The sequence below is a fragment of the Sapajus apella genome, unplaced genomic scaffold (genome assembly GCF_009761245.1).
Source record: "Sapajus apella isolate SASKATOON/1434 unplaced genomic scaffold, GSC_monkey_1.0 scaffold3, whole genome shotgun sequence".
Classification (NCBI taxonomy): Eukaryota; Metazoa; Chordata; class Mammalia; order Primates; family Cebidae; genus Sapajus; species Sapajus apella.
This window is the reverse complement of record NW_022436943.1, coordinates 15,427,997-15,450,689: the sequence shown is the minus strand read 5'-3', so window position 1 is coordinate 15,450,689 and position 22,693 is coordinate 15,427,997. Positions and strand designations below refer to the sequence as shown.

Here is a 22,693-nt window from a genome sequence, read left to right as displayed (position 1 = left end):
CAGCTACTTGGGAGGCTGAGGTAGGAGAATCACTTGAACCCGGGAGGCGGAGGTTGCAGTGAGCAGAGATTGTGCCACTGCACTCCAGCCTAGGCAATACAGTAAGACTCCATCTCAACAACAACAAAAAAAGCCAGTTATATCAGTGTGTGAGTATAATTTGCTATTTGAATGCTACTTTCTATCTCATCAGCTTTGAAGTTAAAAAGAGGCCGCATAGCATATTTCTGCAAAACTATAACAGTCTGAATAGAATTGGCTAATCTCTGGAATCTCACTTCCCCTGAGTATTAACCCTACAAACTACCTCATTATTTGCATTGTAATTGTATCACATTTGTAGAAGAAATTTCTTTTTTTTTAATTGCATTTTAGGTTTTGGGGTACATGTGAAGAACATGCAAGATTATTGCATAGGCACACACATGGAAACATGATTTGCTGTCTTCCTCCCCTTCACCTATATCTAGCATTTCTCTCCATGCTATCTCTCCCCAACTCCCCATCCCCCACTGTCCCTCCCTTATTTCCCCCCGGCAGACCCCAGTGTGTGATGCTCCCCTCCCTGTGTCCATGTGTTCTCACTGTTCAACACCCGCCTATGGGTGAGAACATGCGGTGTTTGATTTTCTGTTCTGACACAAGTAGAAGAAATTTCTGTTCTGACACAGAACACAAGTAGAAGAAATTTCTAATATAAGTTGTCAAAAATTCACTGGCCAAACACTGTTACCTGGATACATAAAATATACACTCCACTTGAATCATAGATCCATGCAATCATCCTAACCCCAGTGCAGGCTATCACAGGATTTGCTTGCAAAATCAAGGAGTCCAAGAGAAGATACATAAAACATCAGAGTCATTCCTGAGAGTATTTGTATGAAACAAAACGAAACACCAAAGCTTATATAACATCATGTCCTGATTTTGTATATGCTAGTGATACCCAAAGGCTAGGTCTTAATAGTGAAGGAAGGATACCTGTAGAATCACAACTGCTTCCGAGAACAAGGTAAATATCAACCAAGGCTGTTATATGGCATTTGTTAATTAACACACTCTCCAGCAATGTTGATTCACAAGAAGCTGGTGAGACCAATGTGCTTACTTCAAGATTAAAATTATATCAGATAAAATATTAGAGGCTGTGTCATATATGCAAAGGACCCAGCAAATCCATTTAGCAAGGAACTTCTGTAAAGCACCAGTAATAAAAGTCCAAATTCAGCTTTAGAGAAGCTATCAGATTGCTAGGAAAATGCCTGAGAATGCAGAAGTATTTGAAGGGGAGATGTAAAACATCCCTGGGTAAACTCAATGTACCTGAAAACATTTCCACTGAAGAAAGGTAACCTAGGGCATGAATTTCTAACTTATCCATATATTCTGAATAATAACTAAGCCAACTTTTTAAATTACCTCTTATATGCCAAATACAGTGCTTAGTATTTTACTGAATCTCATTTAAATTTCTCAAAAATCATATCCATTTTTCCATCACCATTTTAAAATTACGGATGGAAATCTGAAGATCAGAGAGCCTAAATAACTGCTCAAAATTACTCAGCTAGAAAGAAGTAGTGCTGAACCTGGCATCCTTGTTGGCATAACTCTAATGGCTAAACATTCTTAAAAACCAAAGTAGATTTCTTTCCCCATTGAAAATCTTCCATGTTACACTATTTATGCTAACATTAAAATCTAGTGCAAAGTCTAAGTGGAGACAACAAATGTCTAATAAATTAAGATATAGTGTCATAGTTATATCTATAGTCAACCATCTCCTTACTATTATTTCTGGAGTAAGATCTTAATAAACTTTAACCTTAACTAAGCTTAAACACTAGCTTTTATTTAGAGAAAGAGCATCCATAATTTTTAATTTCTACATTTATTGGAATTTTCCAAAGTTATATGGAAATTCTGTTTTCTATAGCTAAGGGGAAGGGATAAGTGGAAATTCATGGATATCATCATAGATTATTGCATCAATAGGAATAAGATTTATTTTACCAATGAGAAATTACATTCTAAGTCAGTATTTGCAATAATGCATTGCTAGATGCTATCATTTATGACATTGCATCTACAGTCATAGCTGTTAAGGAATGTATAAATAGAAACTTTATCTTATCTAGACATACAGTAGGCATTTTCACTATATCATTTTTGTTTGCTACCTAATACAACTCCAAACATTCAAGTTTGTAGGAGGAAATTCACCATTACACCTATTGTAGCACAATTATTTTTATTTTAGAAGAGTTCAAGACATTTCAAGGGATTGATTATGTGATTTAAAATTTTTCACTTTAGGGCCCGTCTTCCAAAGCTGCATCAATAATGACTGAAAGTTGTGCATCTCTGTGGGCACTGTAGTAGCCTACATGAAATCACTTAGTGGTCTTAACTCCCGAGGGAACTGTCATGATTGACTGTTTGAACAAAGAGGACAAGAATGGAATGGACCTGTTAACTAGGATTGAGTGAATTTCTCCTGTGGGCATGACAATGTTTACCTCCTGCAATTTAGCTTTTTGTGACCTGGGATTTTTAAAATGGAGAAAGATGTTTTATTCAGTGGGGGAATCAGAGGGATACAGCAGAGTTTTATTCCAGTGAAGACACACAATCTTCTTACTCTTTCTCCATTGCTTTCATCATATACTACATCAATTATAAATAAACATAATGATGCTTTTGTCTGGGCTCTCCAGATTTGCTTTGTTGAAGTTCATTAACATGAACTATCATACCATTAAGTAACAGAAAAAAGTGAATATACCTTTATATATTTTATACTCTATTTTACATATTTCAGGGAAATTTTAGCTGTAGTTTGTAGATTTGTGGATCTTATAATTTCTGTAAAAAAAAATTTAACAGTCTCTGGGCATTCTCAAGATACTTTTTTAACTGCCATCCTCTCTCAATATAAATCACAAAGTCTTAGCAGTTTGTAGCTATTCTCTTCAACATGATATACATAGGTTTGGTGGTAAACAAGTCTCTCAGTGCAAACTCCTTGGGCTCTGTAGTGATTTGTGTCTTCTCTAAGTAACTTAGAACACTATTTGAAAATACTCCAGATCCCAGATGAAGCAAAGAAAAGAAGTGAAACCCTTTTCTCACTACTATAAGAGAATATTTAATAATCACTTACACCAATGGCAGATATACGTTAAGTGCTTTGTGCTTATCAAATATAAATTAAGCATTTGAGAACTATTTTTGAGATAGTTTTAATGGTTTATAGACAGTCTTTAAAATGAGAAATCTCCTAAATGGAACCCCTTTTAGCAATGTCTACATTGCTAAATTAAATATTAAATACTCTCTTACAGTAGTGAGGAAAGGGTTTGACGTCTTTGTTTCATCTGGGATGTGGAATATTTTCAAATAGTGTTCTAAGTTACTTAGAGAAGACGCAAATCACTACAGAGTCCAAGGAGTTAGCAATGTCTACATTGCTAAATGTACTAAAACGAGGGATGATATGAATGAAGAATTAAAGTGGCACTGATTTCTTCTTCTCCGCTGTAGTCCGACTTCCAAGTCTCAGCCCAGTAAGGAATCTTTCCAAATGGGTTTTGATTTTTATACGATGTTGTTGACCAGCCACAAAACAATGTAATTGAGTCCCATGGTCCTCGGCCCTCTGCCAAATATGATTCAAATAGCAATCAGTGACGTAAAGTTGTGTATGTGCTTGGTGTACAATCCCCACCAATAACATCGCCAATCACTAAAGGGAAGCTTGTTTCTTAATTGCTCCATTTCTCAAAATCCTTAAATCACAAGTGGGTACTGACCTTGACTGATCTATTTCCCTCAGTAAAATAAAAAGTCTAATTATTGTTCATTTGACTTTTCCATGTAACTCAAAACCATCTTCTTACTAGGTCATCTTGTCGAGTGGAAAGTTCATGGAAGCATAACAGCAGTCAGTATATTTAGACAATATATATGATTTGAGGTTTGTTTTACAGATGAAAATGCTTTTTAGATTATCACATGTGCTAAATTTCCTAGAATTGATAGCAATTTGGTCACATTCCAGATAATATGAATATACTTTAGGATAACTTCTTTAAGTGGATACTTCTTTTTTTTTCTTTTTTTTTTTTTTTTTTGAGACGGAGTTTCACTCTTGTTACCCAGGATGGAGTGCAATGGCGCGATCTCGGCTCACCGCAACCTCCGCCTCCTGGGTTCAGGCAATTCTCCTGCCTCAGCCTCCTGAGTAGCTGGGATTACAGGCACGCACCACCATGCCCAGCTAATTTTTTGTAGTTTTAGTAGAGACGGGGTTTCACCATGTTGACCAGGACGGTCTCGATCTCTTGACCTCGGGATCCACCCGCCTCGGCCTCCCTAAGTGGATACTTCTTAGTGATACCACCATGTGATCTTATTTCTTTAAGTCTTTTGGTTTTAAAAGTTATTTAAGTTTTCATCTTTGTATAGATTTAATCAGAATATTTTAGTAGCCTACATGAAATCACTTAGTGGTCTTAACTCCTGAGGGAACTGTCATGATTGACAGTTTGAACAAAGAGGACAAGAATGCAATGGACCTGTTAACTAAGATTGAGTGGATTTCTCCTGTGTCTGTGCTTGGTGTGCAATCCCTGATAATGTAGACTTAGTGACTGGATACATAGGTATTCTTTAAATAGGGGTCCCCAGTCCCTAGGCTACAGACAGATACCTGTCTGTCACCTGTTAAGAATAGGGCCTCACAGCAGGAGGTGTGCAGCCAGTGATCCACCATCACTCTCTGAACTCTGCTTCATGTCAGATCAGTGTTGGCATTAGATTCTCATAGGGGCGTGAGCCCTATTGTGAACTGTGAATGTGAGGGAACTACATTGCATGCTCCTTATGAGACTCTAACTAATGACTGAAGATCTGAGGTGGAACGGTTTCATCCTGAAACCATCTCACCATCTCTCACCCCTGTCCCACATCCTGCATCCTGTGGAAAAATTGTCTTCCATGAAATCAGTCCCTGGTGCCAAACAGGTTGGGAACCACTGGTTTACATGAGCCCTCACATAATAAATACAGCAACAATCACACTGCCTCTTATGGCTCACAGAGAGCTTATTCTACTTCTCCAAAACTTCAAAACCAAAAGTGGGTTCTTACTGTTGGATAATGTGAAATTCTGTGGACTGAATTGTGTCTCCTCAAAATTCATATATTGGTGCCCCAGCCCCCAATGTGATTACATTTGAAGGTGGAGCGTTTGGTAGGTAATTTGGCTTAGGTGAGATCAGGAGTATGAAGATCCCATAATAGGAATTGTGCACTTAGAAGAAGCGGAAGAGAAGCCAGAGCTCTTTCTCTCTTACATATCAGACACCAGAACCCAAATTGGCCATCAGCTTGATCTTGGACTTCCCAGCCTCAAGAACTGTGAAAAATTTCTTTATTTAAACTACTCAGTATGGCATTTTAAAAATGGTAATCTGAACAGCCTAATATATAAACACAGAAAGGAGTTCTACTGTTTATTTGTTCCACTGGTTATTTATTTTCTATTTTTGGCCTGACCCAGCCAGTTGTCTTCTTTCATCTGCATTAATGTGTTTAACCCCGTTATGAACGAAGGTGGTAGTCCCTTATAGACTACAACCCTCTGCCAAATTACATTTGTATCTTCAGCACTTCATTAAATGTTCCCAAGAGATAGTTTACCATTTATTACTCTTTCTTTACAAAATGTCAATCATTTAACATATTTAACAAATAATTGTTTAACATGGAAGTTTATTAATATTCCAAATTATCAACTAAGTTTTAAATGTTGACTTACTAATATCCATTGATTTTTAATTTTGTAGTTAAAATCATCAGTAAGAAATCACTAACTTTTTATAACTATAGTTGTTACATTATCTACAATTGTATATTTATTTTTGCTTTCCAATTACTTAATCTCAATCTCCAGATGAAAACATTTATTTCTTAGTACCTAATTTTTCAATTCAAACCTAGTCTCTCCTATTAAGATATTTTAACTAATATCATTTGCTCTAAAAAAAAATGTTAATGCCACTCCCATTATTCTACAGTAGTTTCATTTTTATGTTGCTCACAATAATTTTATTAAATTTTAATGAGCTGTTGAATGAAATACTATCATTTGCCTAATTTTTGAAATATTTCTAGATTCCATTTAGTGACATTTAAGCTATTTTTCTTTATGAAATCTCTCACATTAATCAATTAACTGTGAAATTTATCATGTGACCTCTATTTTCAGTGGGTTCTTATTAAAAATAAAATATTTTATATCTTTAATTTTTTATACACAAAATGGTAGAAAGGAAAATGGAAACTGAATTTCTGGGTTCCTGGTGCTATTGCCAACATATTATACTCAGTGTCTAAGGAACATACTTTTTTAAAAGTTGGAAAGAAAAAATTGATGTTAATATAATTAATGTTTTCAAAGACTTTATGAGTAGGAAATTTCACTTCTACTGTGACTGTTTATCTAGAGTTATAATAGCTGAATTGAAATACAAAGAAAAACTGCTGAAAGATCAAGAGGTTATATACAGAATATTAAATTTATTTATAATCAACTTTAGATTTTTAAATAATCATTGAGCACATACTATTATAACACCAATATGTTGATATAATCAGAAGACTTAAGAAAAATGGAATAATTTTTCTTATATTTTTAAATAATAATGACTTTCTCTAGTGATGTCTGGGAAGCTCTGATGCTAATTCCATTTTCTCTAAGTGCAAGGGAATTATGACGTTTCTATTATTAGCACGAGGCTTGCTAAACTCTTAAACTTCATTACTACTATATCAGCGTATCCTCCTTTTATTTAGCTTAAGGCCTATTCACTCTTTCCATTTAACCTAATGAATCAGGAAACAGTTTGAGCAGAGTACTTAGGGAAGAGCTGGCAGTTATCAAAGCCTCTTTAAGCATGCAAAAACAGGCACAGTGTTATCTCCTGGTGGGAGTAGAAAGGTGTGTGACTTTTCTGGAAAGTAGTTGGGGGTTGCTAACCAACATCATCCATTCTGTTTGACCTGGGAATGTCAATAATGTACTGGGAATTCATGCGTACTAAATGTGTTTGTGTTCATCTCAGATACTTCTGTGACCTGAGAAAAATGGAAGCAAGCTAAATGCCCATCAAGAGGACAAACAAAGTGATGGCTTAGCCTTATTACTGTGTAACTATTTAAGCTAGAGCCATATAAGTATTTAACAGCATAATTAGATGGGTGTTCAAATAATAAATAATACTTGGTATGTAGATTATGATAACATTTTTTAGTCGATAGCTTTTTTCTAAGTACTACAGATAAAGAAAAATAAAACAAGATTTTAATTGTAAATGTCTGCAGGTGGGGATTATATTCTTCATTATATGTATATATTATTCTTTATATTTACGTATTCCCTGGATCTTTACCTTTAAAAATCAATATGTTGGTTTATTTCAAAAAGAAGTTTGAGGCTTAAGAATGAAATCTTCAACATAATTGTGATATTTAACTTTACAAATGACATAGACATCACTAAATACACTATGATGATTTCTTCATGGTGAAAGGGGCATCAGGAAATTTTCCACAAAATTGTTTTATAAATAGTATTTTTATTTTTAAGAAATACTTTTTTTAAAGATCTATTGATGATTTGTTACAGCTCTGGTGAATATAAGTTACATCTTTATAAATTGTGGGTGGTTTTTTGAGGAATGAATTCAGAATTTTCTTGGTGTTCTTTATTTTGTCCAGGAAGAGATGCTTAAATTTTTAGTTTCTTTCAGTTCAGTTTTCCCTTTTTCTAATTTTGAATATGAAAAATTGTATACTAATCTGTTTAATGAAAAAAGTTCGGGGGATACCTTTAAAATATTTAGAAAACAACTGTCCTCTTGTGCATGGTGAGAAATTTACTATATGCCTGTTTAATTTTTATAGGATCGTTTAATTCAAATATCACCTACTTTAAGAGGTTTTCTCTAATATTTTGAACTGGATATGATGACTTTCTCTCTTTTTCAAAAGTGACAACCTTAGCTTTTAATATTGAAGCATTTTTCATGGTTTATCTTAGTACTTACTTGAGTAATACCTCTAGACTTCAGCAGATGATAACTTTCAGTGTATGATCCATTCTTTCTTAGTCATTTTTGGAACTCTTTCATCTTTTCTTGGGTTTTTTAATATAGTATATATTAATATTGTTAGCTGACTCTTGTAAATATCTGGTGTATTAGTCTGTTCTCGTGCTACTAATAAAGACATACCTGAAACTGGGTAATTTATAAAAGAAAGAGGTTTAATGGATACACAGTACTACATGAATGGGGAGGCCTCACACTCATGACAGAAGGCTAATGAGAAGCAAAGGCACATATTACATGGTGACAGGCAAGATGCCAAAGTTGCTTCCACATTTTTGGGTCTCTTTACCAGAGTGTCCTACTCCTAGTACCAATTTACTCTATTAGTCCATTCTCGTGCTGCTAATAAAGACATACCTGAGACTGAGTAATTTATAAAGGAAAGAGATTTAATGGAACTGCAGTTCCACATGGCTGGAGAGGACTCACAATCATGGCGGAAGGTGAAGGAAGAGCTAAGGCACATCTTACATGGAAGCAGGAAACAAGATACGTTCAGGGGAACTAAAACCATCAGATCTTATGAGACTTATTCACTCTCATGAGAACAGCATGAGAAAAAAATCCACCCCCATAATTCAGTTGCCTCTCACTGAATCCTTCCCACAAGGCACAGGGATTATTACAATTCAAGGTGAGATTTGGGTGGGGACACAGAGCCAAACCATATCACCTGGATATTTTTTGTTATTCCTGTTGTTGATTTTTTAATTATTTTTCAATATAAATGTCTAAATGACTTTAAAATTTAGATGGAAATTCAAGACCACTAAAATAGCAGAATGGTAGTGTTTGCTAAAAATCATTTTATCTAAAGCACATTTTTGAGCTGCCTTTAATTTATAGTAAATATATCATATATGGATTCAAAGATAAAAATCTCAAATGCAAAATAAAAAGGCTATTCTGATCACATTCTTTATAATTTTAGAGACAATTTACCACCTCAGTCTGATATTTCCAGAATAAAAACACTTAATCTTTTAAATTAGTTATCATATGGCAGATACTTGAACTTTTTATTCTTCTGAAATAGAGCTGACACTATCATATCTTTCATAAGTTTTCAGGACCAAAAACATACTCATTCTTTAGATTTAAATGAAACATAAATAGCTACATTTATTTCTGATGTACTTTTATTCTATATGTTTGGAAGGCAAGAGCCCTGTAAACCTTTTGGGTAGAGCAATTCATTAAAGTGTGGCCTCAATTTTAATTAAGTAAAGTTAAAAATGCAGTTTCTTAATCATACTGGCCATATTTCAAGGGTTCAAAAGTCACATGTGGTTATTGACTAAATTTTTGGATATTGTAGATATGGAAAGTTCTCCATCATCATAGAAAATTCTTTGGAACAATAACAACAGTAGTTTACAGTTTGTCTTTTATTTTACAGCAGCTTTCATAGACACTTTACATGAGCTCCATCCAAACTTCTAAATTAAAAACAAAGAGACAGTTTGTTTGCACTGAAAAATTCATTTTCCCTTGTCATTTGTTTTTCAGTTGTGACATTTCTTTAACTGTTATAAACCCTTTTTGTGTCAAAATGTTTTTTCCAAAGCCTGACAGCTCCCTAATTTTTATCACTGGTTTTCAGTAATTTTATTATTATGTGTCTGGTGTGTAGATATATATTTTCTGCTTGAGGTTCATTGATATTCTTGGATCCATGGGATTATCATTTTTAATAAATTTGGAATATTTTGACCATTAAGTTTCTTGAATATTTTTCTACTAGCTCCTCTGGCACTCCAGATTTATATATGTTTAACAGCTTGACGGTGTTAAATATCAACTTACTGAGGCTCTGTGTATTGTTTCAGTGTTTTATCTCTATACTAAGTTTTATGTATTCTCTATTTCTTCAACTTCAAATTCACAAATTTGTTCTATGGTTTTATCACCATTCATTGATTTTTTTTAATTTTAGATATTATAGTTTGTATCTTTAAAAGTTTCATTTTTTTATATCTTTAATTTATCTTCTAGTCATGGGTCATACTTTGATTCATAAGATCTGTAGGAACTTTTGATTGGATGGGGGAAATGGTGTATTTTATGTGATTGAATGTCTGAGTTCTATTTTTTTTTTCCTCTTGGCTGACTGCAACCTCCACCTCCCAACTTCAAGAGATTCTCCTGCCTCATCCTTCCAAGTAGCTTAGATTACAGGTGTGCACCATTATGCCTGGCATTTTTTTTCTTTTTTTGTATTTTTAGTAGAGATGGAGCTTCACCGTGTTGGCCAGGCTGGTCTCAAACTCCTGACCTGAAGCCCTCTGCCTCCCAAAGTGCTGGTTTTAAAGGCGTGAATCACCACAGTTGGCCTTGTTACTGTTTTTAGAAAAGTGTTATACTTTTCTTTGATAGACATTTCGGTTGTTCTGGTTTAGTTTGATCATCTTAAGCCTTGTTTTCAAGTTTTACTCGGGTAGACACAGAATTCCTATACCTATAGGAATCGTTAATCCCCATTACTAAGGCCCATCCTTCTGATGCCTACATTTAATTCTCTGGATAGTGAATTTGGACTCTCCACTGTTGCTGGTAGGAACTTGTATGTTTCTTGGCCTATTGCAGTTCTTGGAATCATTCAGTTCTCAGCTTTGCAATAACTTTTTGACCAGCCTCATGAAATTGTACTCTTTGCATACATGACTTAGAAATCAGCATAGGTTCAAAGGATTTTAAAGCAGATTTCTAGAGTGTTTTTTCTGCATAGCTCTCTTGTCTTGAGAAACCTGTCCCACCAATTCTAACTGCCCCAGATGCTCTCAACTCTGATCTGTATCTCCTCAACTCAACAGGGTCACAGTCTCAGTTTACAATATCCTCCCCATCCCACTGACTGCTCTTGACCTGAAATATGTTTTCCAGACAGAAATCTCGGCTCTCCTACATTATACTTTCTTTGTCTCTTCTTTCTCAGATGTGATAGTTCTGCATTGCCTGTGGTTTAATGTCTGCAAAACAGTTGCTTCATCCATATATCCCTGGTTTTCTATTTCTTTGGGTCAGGAGGATTAACTTAGTCACTGTTACTCTATCATGGCAGAAAGTGGAAGTCTTTCTTCAGCTGATTTAAAAATTTATGTAATAGAAAAGCTATCAAACTATGAATTATTGCCTAATTTTTAGAGAATGTTGGAATGACAGAATACAATACTACAACAAAACTTACTCTTGTAAACACTGATTGAAACTGCCAAGTCAGTGTTTGTGAAAAAAAATTAGATACATAGATATGTATAGATTTTTACGGTAAGTAAGAATTATTAATTAGAATTACACATTGGCAGTTTGGAGGTACAGGTATGAGTTTCATCCACATAGAGTGAATGATGCGGATGAAAGATAGCATGTTGACATTCATGATGAGGAATCAGAGTACAGCTGTACCCTCAAATTTGTCGAAGTGCTACTATCAATGCAGACCACTGGGCTCTGTAAACTGCAGGTCCAATCTAATCTAACAATTCTTGTGTTTGCATTTTAATCAATGTATTTCTGTCCAGGAAATAAAATGTCAACCATAAGAATTGAAAACAACTATATGGTGTTTATAAAAATGTGTGCCACATGAGAGAACAAACAAAATAGTATGCTTTCTATGAATTGTATTACTGATGTTAGCTTCGAATGGTAAGAAAGGAAACTGACTCTAGATTACCAACCCTGATTTTTCTTGTTTCAATTAATTCTCAGAGCATTTGACTTGAGATATGCAATAGCTCGAATTGCAATATTTAAAAAAAAATATATATATATATATAAACTTTTCTTTCTTCAACACTACTCTGAATAATTCATAAAGGAAGCACTTAAATGTAGCTAATCTGAATCAATACAAGGCAGTGTTATAATCTTTGTTTCTAATGGTGTCTTACTCTTTTTACGTAAATAACTAAATGTTTTATTTTTGAAGCTGACCTTCATTATAAGGAGATATTTATAATGTTGACTGTCCAATATGAAGTAAAGCTTTAAAAATCCCAGATGTAATGTTGAGCAACTTAATTTGAAACATTTTATGTTACTTGGTTGCTCTTGATTTCAGGAGTACCTGCTTTAAATGCATAATAAGTACATTTTTAAGCATATCCAATTTACATGCCTTAAAGACTTCATCACCTTAATGCTTAATTTAGAAATGTCATTTTAAATGATTCTTAAAAATCAGATGCACTTATTTTTATAGCCATAATATTTTACGAGAGCCTTCATATAAAAATACAGTTGTCATTGATGAATGGTATCAATTAGCTAATGTTCAACAATGATCATCAATGTCAGAGAATGTAACCTTGTTGAAATTTTAGTTTAGCCATAATAGTATCTATAAATTAATAGGCACTATAGATAATGCATGACCAAAAATAGGTTGTTACTAAATGTTGTGAAAGAGGGAAAGGAAGGAAGGGAAGAAGGGAGTTGGGGGGAGGGAGGGAAGGAAGGAGGGATTTTCAAGGCCTTAAAATAAATCTGTTTGTGCTGGAATACTTAGAAATAAAAGTTTTGTTGAGTTTAATTAAACACAAATATTCTTACAAGTTCACAAAATGATTTTTTAAAATACTAGCAATTGTTAGTCAACAAAGGAAGCTTTAGTTAAGTAAATTAGAAAATGAGGTTAAGAATAAAATTTCAAGTTACCTAATCTACTAATTTGCTGATCATTGATGAACACTGGCTCATATGTTTTGTTTTGTGTTTTTATGAAACTGACATGTGATAGTGATATTGGTTCAAATAAATAGCATATATAGTATTAATTCTGGCTAAGTCTTTTATTTTTTAAATTCTGGTTTTCTTATGTTAAGCATCCTAATCAAATTTCTAACACCATTTTTTTTTTCTCTTCCACAGCCTTTAATGGAACAATTTGTTAGTTTCCGATAGAAGGGTTCTGATATTGAAATAGATAATGTGTCTACACGTTATAGAAATGTAGAAATAATGCATGTACTCAAACATCTGAAAATGGTGGTTACTTTTCTATATTCCATCTGTCATCTGACCTTAGCCATGTTGGATTTTTTGTTGTTGTTGATAAGAAAAAGCAGATTTTCCTCAAAGTTTCTTTTGCAAAATAGATAGATTTAATATAAAAGCAACTGCAAAATGTTCAGTCATTATTCAGAGTTGAATTTTGAATAAACAAATCAAGAATTTTTATAACTATATGTTAAGTGATTCTAAGTTTTTTCTACTGTATTTAGCAATGCAATGTTTACGTTTTATATTACTAAATATATTAATTTTCTTCTCAAGAAATCGGTAATACTTAGGGATTGGAGGTTTCCTGAGTGTAATATTGAAAAACTGTTAAAATGCCGGTGATATCGATTCAATCTAATGATTTACCTTTTGATTATTTGTTTTGTTTGTTTGTTTAAGGATTAAAACAAGGAGAGCCAATCATGACTGGCAAAACACAGACCAGCAATGTCACCAATAAGAATGACCCCAAGTCCATCAACTCCCGTGTTTTCATTGGCAATCTAAATACAGCAATTGTCAAGAAAGTTGACATTGAAGCCATTTTTTCAAAGTATGGAAAAATAGTTGGATGCTCCGTTCACAAAGGGTATGCATTTGTACAGTACATGAGTGAGCGACACGCAAGAGCTGCAGTGGCTGGAGAAAATGCTAGAGTCATCGCAGGCCAACCACTTGGTAAGTCATGCTCAGAAATGGGTCTCATGCTATTGTTCATATACCTGGAAATTGTTTTATTTCTCAAAAGCCAGCACCACTGTTGGTCCTATCTCTTCTTTAACCAGTTAGAGTGCTTGTATATTTATAATTTATATTTTTTGTCCTCATATTGTTTTATATATAGATATCTTATTTTCTCTAAAAATTTATAAGCTTGAGATCAAGACTACTTTGTAATACTTATTAGCTCCACCAATTCTAACAGAGCCAGGCAAATAATAAATATACATTATGTTTAACTTTATTTCAATTGACATAGCATCAATCTTCCAGGAAACACTATCCTATGCAAAAAATAACTGTGCTTGTTATACTTAGGGCATTTGATGGGAGGGCCTAATGCATTTTCCTCATTTCCTTTTTTTGGGGGGGCGGGAGAGGGGTTAGAAAATAGCAAAAGAAATTTTTAGAACTAAAGAAAGAATATAATTCACATTTTAAAAAATCTAGTTAAGAATTTTGTATATTATGCCTATATAATCTTGAATAATAATCAGATTTCTGTCTAATGTTCAAGAAATAGTATTGTTTTTTTCAAAGAAAGAAAAACAGTGCAGTCTCAAAATTAAAAGACTTAGAAAAAATATTTTATAATCAGTGTGTAGATAAAAATAAAATTTAGATAATTATTTAGATGTTTGTCTAACTTAGGAAAAAAATTACAATTAATACATTAATGATTCCTCAATTTATATTTCTTATTCTGTCTAGATTCATATATCAAATTCATTGTACATCATATTCTCATGGATACTCAAAAGGCATTTCAGCTTCATATGCCTAGAAAAAAATCCATGATTTTCCACACCCTCAACCTGCTCCATACCCAAGCTTTTTCATTATAGTAAAGGGAACTCCCATTTTATCCAGTTTTTCAAAGAAAAAACAACTTTGATTCTTAACTCCGCCCCAACACACACACACTCCAAATTAATCCATTATCAAGTTTACGTGTCAATACATTGCAAATACATTCCAAACCCAGTCTCCTTTTAAATCTGTGCTGAAGGCCATCTCATACATGCCATGATTGTATCTCAGGGGCACTGAAATAACTCTCTAGTTTGTCCGCTTCTTTTTACTCTTCCTAGAGTGTCTTTTAAAAGCATAGATCAGATTATGTCCTTAACCTGCTTTTAAACCCCTAATGCCTTTCTCATACAGAATAAGATTCACATTCTATACCATACTTACAATGCCCTGCACTGCCACATCTTCAATCCTATCTCCTTGTTCCCTCTGCCTTCTTGAACCACTCTAGTAATTCTGACTGGTTTGATAATGCCTCAGACATTCCAAGATTGTTCCTACTTCAGAGGCTTTTTATTTGCTATTCCCTCTGCTCAGATGACAGGTCTTTGCTAATTATTTGCTCCCTGCTTTATTGAATGTGCTGTGCTCAAAATTTACTTCCAGTGAAAGGAGTTTCCTGACCAGCCTATCTAAAATAGAATAGTCATCTTCCTCCTTTGCTCACTGTCTATTCCATTACTCTGTGTTTTTTCAAAGCCCTTATTAGCATCTGGATTACATAGTTTAATTTATAATCTTACCTGTGTCATGACCACAAACATAATAAAGCTGAAGAAGTATACAAAAGAAGCAAGTTCAGTGTACAGAGAAACAAAGCTAGAAGAGTGTTAACAATATTGTGAATATTATCAAATAATATAGCACAATTAAAACTATTTGGGAAGGTATGGAATTCATTAAAATACAGGAGAAGTCAGAGGTAATAATCTTGAAAGAAAAAAGCAAATGTTGTTTCGCCTAGGTGCCAGCTATTAAACTACAAAAAAATCACTATCAGATAGAAATATAATTTTTATTTACATTGGTCCCATCCAACCTTTTATATTGTAAAGAAAGGAAGTGCTTTTCAAGAGACATTGATATATTTTCCCCCTGTCTTTTTTTTTTTTTTCTTAGTATCCAAATTCTGCTTGCTTACTTTGACATGAGAATTTTCTGACATTTTTGTTTCCCATTTGAAGTTGAAAGTCTTATTTCAGGGCCATATCCCAGCAGATTTCAAGGAAAGCTCTATTTACTATCTGTATCCTGATTGTTATGAAACTAACAAATACTTGAGGAAATGCATTTAATTATTTTTATTGTTTTGAAAAATCAATTATCAGTTTACGATCGATTAAAAGTCTGATTCACTTTTTAACAAGCTACAGCTAATTTTCTGGAGTCCTGTTTCCTGTCGCTACTCAGTTGATTGCTCTCTTTTTGAGAAGAATGCAATGGACACAGATAAATAACCACACTAAAAATGTAGTGCCTTACCTGCACAAACCCAAGGAAAAAAATGATGACACCAAATTGCTTTGCTTTGAGAAGCACAAAGTTAAATTGTGCCTCTTCTAAGATACTATATCTCATTCTCAGCCATTCCTCTTGGATCCTTTCTTAGTTTTTTCCTCTGGTAAATCTTTAGAGCATATATCCTAATCACCTATAATCACACTTTGTGCCTGAAACCAAGTCCAAGGCTTTATTCCTTTAGTTCAAATCTAATCTTTCACTACTTCTGTCCAGGCTGAATGGCTTTTCATACAAAGCAAGTGCATTACAATTTAGCTAACAACTTTGCTTTTCAGGACAACTGCCTGAATATATCCACCTTTTTAAAAACTGTGTTGCTAGAAACTCAGGTTTGCCTTCTGGTTGTCTTCCCATAGAAGCATAGGTCTTCCCATAGATAACTACATGTCTTCCAATTGATCCCCATAGAACTTAGTTCCTCCATCAGGTCCCAAAGATCGTTAGTTTCTAGGATGTATATACATTTCTAGCTTTAAGTACTGTACCTTTGTTTTTGATGATTTGGGAAAAACCTGGGTTCAAGTAAATTAATCACTTTCTTCTTCAGTTTTTCGATTCCCAATTAAACCCTTTCTAATCTGCGGCCACAACAAACCCCAGCAAGTCCTTAATATGAAGTGCATTTTTATGGATGAAATAATAGGCCATTGTTATATGAAATTATTGTTAGTATCAGGTACCACAACGTATCTAAGCATTCTCCTTAAGAGTGAGAAGGAAATTAATGTTGATTAGATCATGTACTGAATTAGTACTTTACCTGTATTATCTTATTTGATCTCAAATAATGCATATTTGTATATCATTTTCTGAAAAGGAACAACTTTTATTTACTACATGTTTAAAATGTGTATATATAATTAAGAGATTAAAAATTAAACATGCGTAGTTCCAGGAAAAATTAAGCCTGCTAAGGTGATTTCTTAAAGCTCTGGCCATAATTTAATTTACTTTCTTATACATTTCCCGTTGTTTAGGCACATCTTTTGTACCACGGTAGGAAGAAAGTATCCCTTTTTATTCTCGGCTTCCTGTCTTTGATATGAAATAGAAGACTGTTAAACCCTGTGTGAAAAAAAAATTGCATTTTGACTCACATTATTTAGAAATTCCTAAAAAGTCAGACTCTATGTATTAAATTGTTCAGAATATTTTTTAAATCACAATTTCTATAATGTAAAAATCCTCATAAAAATGTATGTCTATATTTGGTTATTTAATTGATTTTAATACTATTTAAATATAAGCAGGTGAAATTTAACGTATCCTCTTAATATTTAATTGAATTTGAATTCTAAGTTTGTTAATATTAGAAATATTTATTGCATTTTTCAATTTAAGTGTAGTCATTAGAACTTTTTTCCTCAAAAACATTATATACAAGATAAAACCTTTTTAAATGCTTGAGACAGGTTTTATAAGTAGTCATACACAAAGTGTCCTTTTACACAAAATGTTATGCAAAGGTTAGAGACTACGACTAGACAGTGCCAATTTTACGTATCTACTGATTACACTGGCTGATTACACACCTGCTATAAATAAACATTTGCAATGTCTTTCTTTATATTCAGATTATTTTACTGTTACAATGCTTGTAAAAGATACAATTTATGAACTTGAGAAGTCAGCTGTTGATAGTAGGAGGAACCATTCACTGAAAAATAATTTATCTACAACAATCATTTTTGTTCTAAAACCCATATGCACGCCCTTGTCTTTAAGAAGCAAAGTTTGCTTTGATAAAATAATATATAAAGCAGAGAATTAAATTAATTTTATCACATTGTACATATCTTGCAAATGCAGAAATCATTTGAAGTGGGAACATGATGAATATGGATTGTAAATTTTAAAGTAAACATGGTGAATATATTTAACTAGACCCTGAACAAAGTAATGGAATTGTGTTAGTGTAGAGAACAATGTTGGAGAGAGATCATAAGAACGAGGAAGAGAACAATCAAATGCTTGTAACAATTCCTGTCAAGCACGTGCTGAGTGCAATAGATTTCAAATGTCTTTTTATCCCCAATGGTTTTTCATCCAGAGTGATCTTTTCAAAATGCAAATCTAATCATGTCACTGTCTTAAAACTTTCAGGGATTTCTCATTGTCCTCAGAAAAAAGACTGAAACCTTTGCTGTGGGCTTCAAGTTTCTACCTCATTTGTTTCTTTGTCATCTGCAGATCACAAATGGTGATGCAAGATTTCTGGCTCACATTTTTTCATCCTAATTATTTTTACTATTTCTCTTTTCAGAAATTTATTCCATTTCAGTAGATTACCATAAACTCTGTCATCCAAAGAATAATAGTATAGAGAGTAAAAAGGTTACTCTCACTGATTTTGCTTTTTTTGTAGCACCTGTCCTGAGCATGATAGGATGTTTAGTAGCATCCCTGACTTCTACCTGCAAGATACCTAGAGTAACCCTTCCAAATAGTGACAGTCAAAAATTGTCTCCATATTACCAAATTGTCTCCATATTACCAACTGTCTCCTGTGAGGCAAAATCACTCCAGTTAAGAATTACTATCTTAGGGTACTATCACACCAAAATAAACTCCATTAATTTTAAGAAATGTTCTAATGGTTTTAGTCTGGATAAACTATATTAAAACAATGATTTGAGTTATTGTGATAGTAGCTGATAATTTATAATAAGACTATGTCTTTTTCAATTGTTCAGAAAATAAAACTTGTTAAGTGCCTTTCAGGGCAATCACCAGTTTGTTACAAAGACCTCTGTCTCAGCACATCTTTAATACACTGCCTTTTAGAGGTGTGATTTTTTTTCCATTAGATCCCTCCATTCAAACATATCTAATGACCACTAGAAATGATGAAGAAAAAGAAAACATCATGGAAGTGTTAAGTGAAAAATACAGAGTTCCACAATTACTCAGAGGCTCAGGATGATCTTCAAATATATACTATTCAACAACACTAAAAACTTAAGAAAGAATTGCAGCATCTCTAGTTGATGTTATCCCCAACAAATACATTAGTTTTACCAAGCATTCATCCTGTTTGGTTTTGGTAAGTACTACTCTTCTGCATATGCCTCCAGGTTCAAATTGGATGCAGTGTCTGAGCATCTAGCAAGGACAGATTGACAGAGGACCTAGGGTGAAATTATGAGTATGGATAATCATTTCCAACGAAGTAGTCTACCACAAAACCCCAAAAGAAACTCATGAATGTTATGGAGATTTCTAAGTCATGAAAAATTTTGTAGAAAACATCTAAAGAATGCTGCAAATAATAAATAGCACTTTTAGCAAGGCACCATTATATAGTTCTATTACCATGTGGACTGAGAAAAAAGAAGATAATTTTTAGCTTTTGCCTCAGTGTCTAAATCATACTTTCTAAACTTGGTAGTTTAATAAAACTTTTAAACTTGATAGGTTAACAAAACTTTCACTTCCAAATATACAAATCAAACGTTAGTCCTTCAGTTACTTTATTAGCTGCAATAAGAATACAAAAATATTTGAATTTGTAAATCTTTGAATTTTTCTTAACAACCTTTGAAACTATTCACTATTCTAACTTTCTTTTTCCACTAACAAAATGTTCAACTCATTCCTGTATTTAAAACATCTAATTTTCCTAACAGGTTTTATATTATACATATTATTCAAAGTAGTTCATCAATTGCAGGATGCTATAGGGATGACTACTATATTTGTTTTTAAAAGTCAATTCATGGGCTAGGCGCCTACAATCCTGGCACTCTAAGAGGTCGAGGCAAGCGGATTGCTTGAGCCCAGGTGTTTCAGACCTGCTCGGGCAACAAGGCAAAACCCCATCTCGCAAAAAATACAAAACTTAGCCGGGTTGGGGGCATGCCCCTGTGATCTTAGCTACTAAGTAGGCTGGGGTGGGAGAATCACCTGAGTCGAGGAAGTTGAGGCAGCAGGTTACAGTGAGCTGTTATCATGCCACGGCACTTCAGCCACTGAAATCCTGTCTCAAAAAAAAAATCTATTCGCAAGACTGTGGGGGGACTGAGTAGGAGTATGAAAAATAACTTACAAGATGATACTTAGTACAAATGACTTTTGTTTCATCCTTTCTGAAATTCTTAGAAATATATTGCCATCCCATTTCAGTAGCTTGTAGTAATGTTTTTATTTATATGTCATTTTTCCCTCATTAACCTTCTCAAAGAAGATTAATGTACACTTCATTGCATTTAAAAAAAATCCTTCAAGGAAGCTAGATAGTAGATTTAATTAAATCCATTTAACAAATAAGGGAATTCTATAATGTATTTAATGTTAAAGAGAGCAGGTTTTTATGAAAAAAAAGTCTCAGAAATTTCTTCTAACATCTTGCATAATTACTGTAAGTTATCCTTAATTCTTCCTCTAAGGTGCGTATGTCTGTATATATAAATTGTTTAAGAAGACTTCAGCCTTATCCTTCACTGTCATCAATTAATAAGTAATAAAAACAATACTATGTGGGTTATAAAGTACAATAGACATTTAAAGTTTTCAGTAATTAAACAGAGATACCTAAAATGCTGTAAACAAATGCTAATTAGCAAGCTCCCACAAAAGAGTGAATTATAGAACTAACTATCTGTCAGCCAGGGAGATACATGGCCCCACATATGATAGAAAGCCTGGGGGATTTATTTTCTATTTCTAAAATTGGTTATTTGACTCAGTCACTGAACCTAAATTAGTGAAAGTGTAGTAGAAACTGTAAATAATTTTTTTCATTAAAACTATCACTGGAAACTTCTGAGCAACATTTAAAGATCTTATGAATTCTAACTTGCTTGTTGTTAATCCCTAGTACAAAGCTAAATAATATATAAGATAATTGAAAAAATTCAATATCTCAAATTGTCCTTTAATCTGGGGTATGAAACATCTGAAAGTCACTTATGAACTAATTTCAGATGCTCTACTACTGTAAACATTTTTTCTTTCAACACTACATGTGTTGTTTTAGGTGCTGGCCAACATGTATTAAATTTTAAAAGAGAATAAACACATAGTCTTCCCACCAAAATGAAATAAGATAAACTATAAAGTAAAATAATAAAACAGGTTACTGCTCTTAGAAAATATTCTAATTGTGGAGTAAAATATGTATACATAAGATAACATGCAGATGAAGATGGTAAATACAAGATAAAGCATGATGTAATGCAGATCAAATACCATAAAAGGATGAAGTATTGTAAATATGTTTAAGAAAGGCTTATTTATTCCACAGTTGTGGAATGAAATATGCACCTCTGAAACAACACACAATAGGAAGTGGGAAACTCAAATTGAAGCGTTATGTAATACATATCAAGCGCTACTGGAATTTTAAATAAAAGGTCTTATAAGGTTGTTTGGATGTCTATTAAGAAATATAGATTTGAATTTAACTGTTAATATAAAATAGGTAGCAAACAAATTGAGTATTAATTATGAAGAACATCTTTAGAGGCTACAATTCTTAAGTAATTTTAACTGGAACCAAAACACAGAACTGTAATATAGCTTGCAATGTTTGTGAAAGGTGGTGGTTTCAAGCTAGGCTCTAGACTCATGTTTCCTATGTTAGAGTCCTAGCTCTCTACTTCGGACGTGAAACTTTGGACAAGTTGCTAAAGGAGCTGCTGCTGTTCTCCTGTCTGTAAAATGTAGAAATCAGAATAAGGCCTACCTCATAAATTGTGAGGATCAAATGTATCAATATGTGTAAAGCAGTTAAAAACATTGCCTGGAACATATAAAGTGCTGTAAAAATTTTAAAGCAAAAGGGCTAGACATCCAATTAAGTACTGCTGTTTAATGCCTTCTAAAAATGAATATAGAAAACTTGAGAAATGAGTTCTAGATCTTTAGCTTTCTGAAGGTGTTAGTCCTGTTACAAGAATTTATCTTCTCTGGCCCCAATTTTCTCATTTGTGGGGAAGCCCTGGAACTAGGTGATCAGTAAGATAAAAGACCAAGTAATCATGATGATTTCTTCTTTTTCCATCTTGTTGAAAAAATCTTCACCTCTTCTTTGGCCATAAAGACATCCTTCTGTGTTTCCTTTAAAGGGACTTCTATGTTTGTTTTACTATTCACATTTAGATTTCAATAACCCTGGAATTGAGTTTTTTTGGTGTGGTATTTGGTAGTGAAAAAGATTCACTCATTTCCATATGAATATCAATCCCACAAGATTTGTTGAAGAGACTCTTGTTTTCTAACTACCCCGAAATATCCCTCTGAATATATATACTGAATATATATGTGTGTGTGTGTGTGTGTGTGTGTGTGTGTATGATCACTTAATATATGATAAAACTCAATATTTTACTATTATTATTTATCATAGGATTTTAGGTTTGTGTGTGTGTGTGTGTGTGTGTGTGTGTGTGTGTGTGTGTGTGTGTAAACTCTATATTAAATTAAGGAAGTTATCTTATATTTCTAGTTGGCTAACAATTTTT

At 33.4% G+C, this 22,693-nt stretch overlaps 1 protein-coding gene across 8 annotated transcripts in view; it reads left to right on the top strand.

The window, feature by feature from the left end:
- RALYL (RALY RNA binding protein like) overlaps positions 1–22,693 on the top strand; it is a 729,873-nt gene that overhangs the window by 306,644 nt on the left and 400,536 nt on the right. For all 8 annotated transcript variants that reach the window (XM_032250205.1, XM_032250214.1, XM_032250239.1 and 5 more), the window contains one exon: positions 13,581–13,859. In XM_032250205.1, coding sequence (XP_032106096.1) covers positions 13,604–13,859 — 256 coding nt within the window. In that variant the 5' untranslated portion in view covers positions 13,581–13,603. The remainder of the gene's footprint in view (positions 1–13,580; positions 13,860–22,693) is intronic.